This window comes from Tenrec ecaudatus, chromosome 4, assembly GCF_050624435.1.
Source record: "Tenrec ecaudatus isolate mTenEca1 chromosome 4, mTenEca1.hap1, whole genome shotgun sequence".
Classification (NCBI taxonomy): domain Eukaryota; kingdom Metazoa; phylum Chordata; class Mammalia; order Afrosoricida; family Tenrecidae; genus Tenrec; species Tenrec ecaudatus.
Window position 1 is genome coordinate 15505297 of NC_134533.1, and position 8849 is coordinate 15514145.

Consider the following 8849-nt stretch of genomic DNA (forward strand, 5'->3'; position numbering starts at 1 on the left):
TGCTAGGGAAGGACCAAGAGAAAAGAAGAGCTCATGAGTAGGAAGTGTTATAAGGTGTCTTTGTGGTGCAAACACTAAGTATTCGGCTGCTAATTAAATGGTTGGCAGGTCAAACGCATCTAAAGGCTTTATGGAAAAAAGACATGGTGTTCTACTTTCATAAAGATTACAGTTAAAACAAAACAGTAACAAAAACCCTATGGGGAAGTTCTATGTCACAAGAGATTTCTGTGAAGAATAGCATGGTGTCTTATGACTCTTGTGTGATGCGGAGAGTTAATTTTCAGCCTATAGTGATTTAAACTCTCCCGGAGCACTGCAGAAGAAAGTCCTGGCAATCCGCCTTTGGTAAAGACTACGGCCACCAAAAACTCGGATGGAGCCAAGTGCTACCCTGCATCACATGAAGTTGGTTGCCAGTGTGGAATTTACTTGGTGGTCATAGGTTTCATGATGCTTGACATTTGCTCTTACCTCTGTTATTGTCTAGGAATCTCAGAACCCTGGTTAAGCAATGAACTGCTAATGAGAGGGTCAGCGGTTTGAAACCAGCAGCCAATCTAAGGGAGAAAGAGGGGATTTTTATTCCCATAAAGGGTGACAGTCTCAGAAACCCACAATCCACTCGATGCCAGTGAGTCTGGGTTTTGAGTTTTGAGGTGGCATGGCAGGCTACACATTGAGTTGCAAGCCATGAGGTTAGTCGTTTGAACCTACCAGCCGCTCAGAGAAAAAAAATGAGACTCTCTGCTCCCATAAAGAGGTACAGTTTCGCTATGAGTTGGAACCAGCTTGATGGTTTTGCTTTTCTTGAGACGAAGTAGGCAGAGGAAGTAAGCAGTAACTGGGAGGTCCTGGAATAGGATGATCATGTCATAATAGAGGAACAGAAAGAAGACTAGAGTTGGTGGAGAGGATAAGCAGGATGGACAAATAGGTTATACAGGTAGGCTGAGCCCTGATTTTATACCCTTGAAGGAATGAGCTATTAGTAATGCATATTATATATAAACAAACAAAAAAACCCTCACTGTCATAGAGTCAATGCTGACTCATAGTGATCCCACAGGACAGAGAATAACTGTTTTGTGAATTTTGAGACTGTACTGCTTATGGGTGTACAAAGCCCTGTCTTTCTCCTGAGGAGTGGCTGGTGGGTTTGACCTGCTGACGTCTCCAATTGCAGCCCAATGTGCACCCACTGTGCCATGGTTTCTTATCACACTCACATGGCCTTGGGCCGGCCACTCGTGGATGGCAAGTGCTTTGCATCCACCAAGGAAGGAACCAGTTTCTGTGCTCTTTCGGGCATCACAAAGAGGAAGCATTGTGTTTGCTTGACCTTGAAGCCTTTTGTGACTGCAAGACTGCGGATCACCTCATTCAGGCTGGACTGTGAACCTAGACGGGAGGACTTGGAGAGACGTCAGCTTCACACATTCCAGTGAGAGGCTCTCAGCAGAGTAGGAAGTGTAGGGGTGTAGATTCAGAAAACCTTGGTTCTGGGGTTGATGCTGCTGCTGGGTGACCTCTCTAACTCATATTAAATATTATGCAGTTTCCCCTGTTGTACATAACTGACAACATGCCCCGGGATTGATTCAGACATGGCCATGCCATTCATGGGAATACTAAGATTACAGTCAAGTTTTCCAGGGAAGAGTTATCAGCATCATAATCACCATCAGTGCACCCTGACTATGCTCTTAGAGAGGAAAGCAGTAGCAGGGAGAGTCCATGGGTTGCCCAGAGCTCCTGGCATCCATTCCCTGGGAGGTCTCCTAATGTACCAAGGCTCACGGTGGTGATGGAAGTTGTTTCCACTAAGGGGACAAAAGTAAATTTGATTGTTTTTGTAGTTAGAAGCCATTGAGCTGGATCTGACTCACAGTGACACTATGTACAACAGAGCAAAACACTGCTCATTGCTGTGCCACCTTCACAATCGGTCTTATGTTGAGCCCATTGCTGCAGTCCCTGTGGGAACCATCGTGCTGAGGGTCTTCCTCCTTGTTACTGCCCGTCCACCTTGCCCACCACTTCACCTTCTCCAGGGACTCTCCCGACAGGTCTAAAGAATGGAGACAAAGTCATTGCCTAAGAAGAGCATTCCGGCTTTACTTCTTCCAAAATGAATTTTTATTATTTTGACAATTCATGGTACTTTTAATAGTCTTCAGTACCTACCTTATTCCTGAAGAAGCTTAAAAGTGTTTTCATATTGCAACTTGCCCTCTCTTTCTGATCCTGGTTACCCGGAATCTCTATAAAACCTAGATGTCCTAGCAGCTTAGTGGTTATGCATTGAGCTATGATTTGCATGGCCAGCAGTTCAAAACCAACAACAGCTCCACAGGAGAAAGACTAGACTTTCTACTCCCACAAACAATTATGGGAAACCCACCAGGGACTTACTATGCATCAGCATTGACACCATGACATTGAATTCAGTTTGGGGTTATATGAAACCTAGTCCCTGGGTGGTGCATAGTTAACACCTGTTCATAGAAAGGTTATCGGTTGGAGTCCACACATAATTGTCTTGGAAAAAAGACCAGGGAATCTACTTCCCCAAAAATGTGCTTGCACAGTGGATGTATATATGGATTGTGATAACAGTTGTCCGGGCTCCCAATAAAATGATTTAAAAAACAAACAAAAACCCAGCTACTGAAAATCTCATGAAGCCCAATTCTACTCTGACACACACTGTAGTCAACTTCATGGCAACTGGTATACACATGAAACACTCATTCTTTGCTAACGTAGGAGCGTTTCTTTTTCTACAGTGGTCACTGGGTAAAAAATGAGACAGCAGGCTGAAGGTCTGGAAGTTGGAAGAAGGAGATATAAATTATAGGAGGGGCCTTGTGTTTCATGACCCAACCCGGTCCTCTCACTTTGGATTTGCAAATGCTCTTTCCACTTGATGACTGCTGCTGAGTCCAGGAATTCCTCACAGTCCTTGGAGTAGATGTGGTAATTGTTGGTGTAGTGATCAAGGTCATCTGTCATCGCCTGTTGATGTTAGGTAAGGGAAGAGAAATCAAATTGCTTCTATTTCACAATTGCCTAGCTTGGGGTGGGTGGGGGCTTTCCCAATGCAGTTACAATTTTTAAGTACTGAAATATTGATATTTTGAATGGTGGATTCTCATTACTCCTAAGTCATTGAAGTCATAGGCTCAAGATCAGCATTTCAAGTGTTAAAATTATGATGGAAAATCATAGCAAGATAGTGTTATCAACACATATATTACATGAAAATTTCAAATCTAAAGCACAACCTTTTTGAATGCATTCTTCTATGCTTCCACAATTCTCTACAGGGATATGGTAAAATCCAAAAACAAGAGAAACATTCTACTGCATGGATGAATTTTACCACATTCAGATTCTTGCCGAATGCACAGACGATGCCATTGTGAGCATTGCATAGGATGCAGGTAAAGGTGGATTCAGATTCCTAACTCGACACAAGGAAAGCGAAGAGAATGAATCCCAATTAGAAAAAGACTCTTTTGAGAGGCATTCTAGGAAAACAAACTGCTTGCTCAGAAAGATCCCCTTAAATTATTGAATAACAGTTGGGAGGATTTGGAGAACATTACCTCAATTGATGTAGAATAAACGTAGTTGGGAAATGTTCCACTAAAAGACAGTCACAGGTCAGTGATGACAGAATTTAGTCCTTAGATTGCATTTAAAATGAAAGATCAAGGACTAGTATCTCATTCTAAGTTTTTCTTATTAACGTAAAGCTTTTCATTTCATGCATTAATTATTTTAATAATTTTTCAGTAACATCTTTGTTTGAATTAGAGGCCCCGTACTAGTATTATTATACATTTATAGTTTTACTTGATTTAAAAAAATAAGCTTAAGAATTTTCCTCTTTGAAACATAGTAGCAATTTCATTTCATCAGTTTTGAAAAGTACTTACTGAATATGTATATGGACATTCTAGCCTTGTAATTGTGCTCTTGGTTGCTACCCTACTAACGCATTGCACCTTTATACTTTTCTGCTTTCGATTTCCTCCAGTCATGATTCTTTCTTTTTCTTTTCAGACTGACAAAAATATGGGTAACTATGAGAACAAGTTCAGATAAAAATTTCACCAAGAAATGTCCTGAGTTCTCTCCCATCTCCTATAGCACATGTAATTTAAAATGAGTTTCTCCTGGGCTGCTTCTGTATCGTGTACAACTTCTCTTCTTCTATCTCTCACACCATGTTGTAATTCACTTATTTATCTATCTACTCCTCCAAGCAGTGAACTTCTTGAAGACGGGGACTGGTCTCCATCATCACGATTTATTCCAGTGTCCCAGGATTTGCTATATTGCCAGGCACACAACACATATGACTCTGAAAGCACCTTCATTCCATATCTGGTACCTTACCTGCTTCTCAGGGCAGATAACCACTGTATTAAAATTTGGCCACTTGCCCACTAGAGCCTTTAGCTTAAATGGGTTTCCCTGGTTCATGTGGAATATGGTTCTATAAACCTGCAGCACCCCCAAAAGTAGGAGAATCAGCATATTAGGATTGAGTGGCAAAATTCCCTATGTTTGATATGAATAAGTCTAGATAAAATAATCTTTAAGTGTCACGTTTGCACCCTGCATGAGGAGTTCCCCCACTATCAGATTATAAATTATTATACATACAGTGAAATATTTATGCAAAATAAGAATGATTTAACCAGTACTACTCTAAATTGATTTAAAGAAACTTCTTATTTTGAATTAGGTGAAGGTTTACAGAGCAGGCCATCTGCTTTACATTTCACAATTTACACATTTTGTGTCAACTCACCCCCTGTAATCCCCTCAATATATCATCATCTGTATACTTTCCTCCTCCTTTTCAAAGTTGATTACTTCCTGGTTGATTATTTTACCACAGGGGTGGGTTCAGTTCTAGACCTGAAGGGTGAGTAAGGACTATTGTTTGGGGGGGGGGGGGGTCCCACCTGTCTCTTTCCAACCACTGTCTGATTTATTTTATGCTTTTACATTTTGTTTCACATTTTCTTGCATTCAATTCAGGACGTTCTAATGTGATCCTTTTCAGAGCAGTTGGCAGTGGTAGTAGGGCACCATCTAGTTCTTCTGGTCTCAGGATTGAGGAAACTAATGTTTCAATGGCCCATGAGCCCCTTGCACTAACTAGTTCTGTATGATTTTCAGTTTTTATCACTTGTTTTTCCTCTGAAGGGAGAGAGACCAATTTTCACCTTAAATGGCTTCTTATCAGCTTTTAAGACCCTAGTCACTAGTCCCAAACAGGATGTAGAGTATTGTCTGAGTGAACTATGTTATGTCAATAGACCTTAGAGTTCCTGGAGACTATAGTAATGATCCTTCAGGCTTATCAACTTTTCCCTCAAAGTGTTTGGTTATATCTAAGATATAACCATGACTGTATGCTTTAACACATTCATAGATATATTTGTACCAAAGATTAATACACATTTACAAACATCTTGTCAAACATATACATATATGTACACACACACACACCACACCACAGATTTACAGGTATACTCCCCCTCTGCTCCCCCCATCTGTTCAGTGTGCCTCTCTATCCAGCCATGTATGCGTAGATCACCACTATTGCAAGATGGTGCAAAGAACAGTATTTGCTTCTATTGCTTTTAATATTTGCAAACTTCCCAAATTTTGTCCTTCCTCCATTATTTTTGACCAACTTCTCTCTTGTTTATTGTCTTCCCCAGGTTAACACTTGTTTACCTTCTAATCTGTGTTTTCTTTCTCTCCATTTCTTTTCCACATCATCAAAGTATGTCTCCTTTAGCTTGAAACCTTTTCTTGAATTTTTATAATAGAGGCCTCATACAATATTTGTCTTTTTGTGATTAATAATTTTCACTCAGCATGGTGTCCTCTAGGTTCATTCACGAGCTATTTCACAGATTTTTAAAAAAATTCTTTAATGTTGTATAGTTTATTTGATTTTCATACAAGATTTTTTCAGGAATTTATTCATATGCATAGAGATACACAGTTTTACAAAAATAAAATTACTTGATATTTATTACTTTGAGATCTGATTTTTCCCCCCATAAATACATTGTGGGCACATTTCCATGCTAACATTCCCAAACACTTTCAATTATTTTCTATATAATTTCAATTATAAACCAAAGACTCACTGTGGATGTTGACTCAGAGCAACACTGTAGGACAGGATAGAACTGGCACTATCTGACATTGTAACTCTTTACCTTCTGACACTGTGAATTTCTGACACTGTAACTCTTTACCTTCTTTCTCCCATGGAGTAGCTGGTGGTTTTGAACTGCTGACCTTGCAGTTAGCAGCCCAAACTCGTAACCACTATGCCATCAGGGTTCCATAAAGACTGCACAGAATCCCATTATATGCATATATCACAGATCATTTATTCATTTACTTATTGATGATCATTTCAGCTATCTCCAACATTTCAATTTAACAGAGAATTCCTCATACACTATGTTTGCATCAACAAGTATCTTATATTTTCTTAGGAAAATATAAGACCAATGGATGACCCAAAGGTTGTGTGTGTGTTTACTTTTTAACATGTACCTTCACACTACCGTTTGAAGAGGTTAAATGAACTCCTAACAATAAGTATTACAACTGGTGTTCTAGGCATTAGGCTTGGGAGGCTCAGACTTTGGGTCCACTTTTGGATTCCCATCCTGCCACGTAGGATGTCTTGCTTAATCTTTTCAAGGATGAGTTAAGCCTCTCTACCCAAGAGGTCCATTTTGATGGGAGAAAGAGAGAGAATTTCAGAGACGTGAAGTATTTTTATGGTTTGGGGCTTGGGAGATGGGGCAGTACATAGCAACATGGCCCTCATAACAGTTGTGAACATAAAACCTCAGGAGATGTCAGCCTGGAAGTATGCCGAGGATGAAGTCAGACCAGGAGAGATGATTACATTTTAATGATGTACAGTTTAGTGGCTGCTGCCATAAATAAATAATAACCAAGAACTACCTCTCCATCCAACACTCTTGCCATTTTCCAATCCATAGGAACCGATGCTAGTTCAGGGAGAAACATAAAGGAGAAAAACCTTCTAAACTTACTGATTTCATCTGAACTTGTGATATCTCTAGCCATGAGGAGAGGCTTCATGAAGAAATTAGTTCCAGTTTTTCATGAGTGACGTGAATATATTAGTAAATGTAGATAAATAAATCAAATTTTAGAACGCAGCAATGTGCTGCCATCTAGTCTATTACAACTCACAGAAACTGAGTCTACAAGACAGAGCAGAACTGGCCCATAGGGTTTCCTAGCTGTCATCTTTATGGAATCACAGTGCCACTTCCTTCTCTCATGGAGTAGCTTGTGGATATGAATAGCCAATTTTTTGCTTGGCAGCTAAGCACTCAACCATGGTGTCACTAATGCTTCTTATCAGCGAGGTAGTGAGCATTAATAATGAGATAAAACATGACCCAGATGGCGTGTTCAATCAATGTTACTCTCTTTCCCTCTCTTTCACAAGAAATGACTATTTCTTGCTTCCCTTAGGATTTCCCACTCTCACCTTTAAGGATTCAGGAAGGCTCTTCCTCAAGGAATTCTCCAGCATCTGCAGCATCTGGGACCCTTGCAGTGTGAGCATCACAGAGGACCCTTCAGCCTGGAGAGGAGATCAAGAGACGGCACGAAAGGAGAAGAGCCAGGGGAGACTTGGTGATGGAAAAATAGTGCTACCTATCTGTGATAGTGTAGGGCTTAAGTGAGTTCGCATATGCAAAGTGGTTAAAGGTTTCTTAACATTGAGTAAGCACTGAACATATGAGTGGGTTCAAAAGTTGTGGACCATGACATTAAAAGATAACAAGATATTTCCATGAATTTTTGAAGCTCACTCATATGATATTTTATTACTACTACACTCTGAGTCCTTCTTTGTCTTGTCTGCCTCTGCTTAATGTCTTCAGGGGCAGTCAGCCATATTGTGATTTGAATCAGTTCATTGGCTTATTCTTCTTCTACATTGAAGCAATGGGATGCTGTGCTGTGAGATACATTAGCCACTCCACAGGAGAGTTTGCATCTGTGAAGATGTAAAGCCTTGTAAACCCTCTGGAGGCAGTTCTATTCTATCCTATAATTTTGCTGTGTGTTGGAATTTGACTCTACAGCAGTGGGTTATTTCCGATGGAAGCCAGCTCACAAGGGTCAGAGGTCAAGATTATATTATAAACTCTGTGTTCATTAAAGTCTTCCTCCTCCCTATTTAAAAAAGGACTTGATATGTCCTCTGCAGAATCTAATATGCTCCAATTTCCATAAAACGCATGAGGAAAGACAATAGGAAAGTAATATGAGAGGAAAATATTTATGGCATCTCATAGATTGCATCTAATAGGGGTTTTTGCTTTGGTGAGAAGAGAGCTAAATTTTTCCTTTGCTTTTTGAATATCTAAGAAACGAATGACATATGATCAAAATAGCTTTCACTTGATAAACACCAAGATTCTGGTGGTGAAGAGTCTGGACTTTACCACAAGCATATCTGAGGTTAAACCTTTTTCTATTTCTTGGTGATACAACATTTGACAAGTTAATTTAGTCTCTCCAAGATTTTCTTTACACAACCAAAAATACCTACTGTTTTATTGAGTTTGGTGAACCGATCATTTAAAATGTAACTTGTACTCAGGGTTCTCCGTAAAGCAGGTGGCTGGACAGCTGCTAAATGTGAAAATCACAAATTTAAATTTCTTACTCTTATTTTAATATTCATCTGTGCAACAGCATATTCTAAGTCCTTACAGTAATGATCACTCCATCCATAGGTATAA

General features: G+C 39.8%; 1 protein-coding gene across 1 annotated transcript; it reads right to left on the bottom strand.

The window, feature by feature from the left end:
* Positions 1 to 1225: 1225 nt before the first annotated feature.
* On the bottom strand, positions 1226 to 7660 carry LOC142446308 (glycine N-phenylacetyltransferase-like). Its single transcript, XM_075548073.1, has 4 exons — positions 7583 to 7660; positions 4408 to 4515; positions 2901 to 3018; positions 1226 to 1401 (listed from the first exon to the last, which is right to left on the bottom strand). Exons 1-4 carry the CDS (start codon positions 7658 to 7660, stop codon positions 1226 to 1228), a joined length of 480 nt encoding a protein of 159 aa, XP_075404188.1.
* Between the last annotated feature and the right edge of the window lie 1189 nt (positions 7661 to 8849).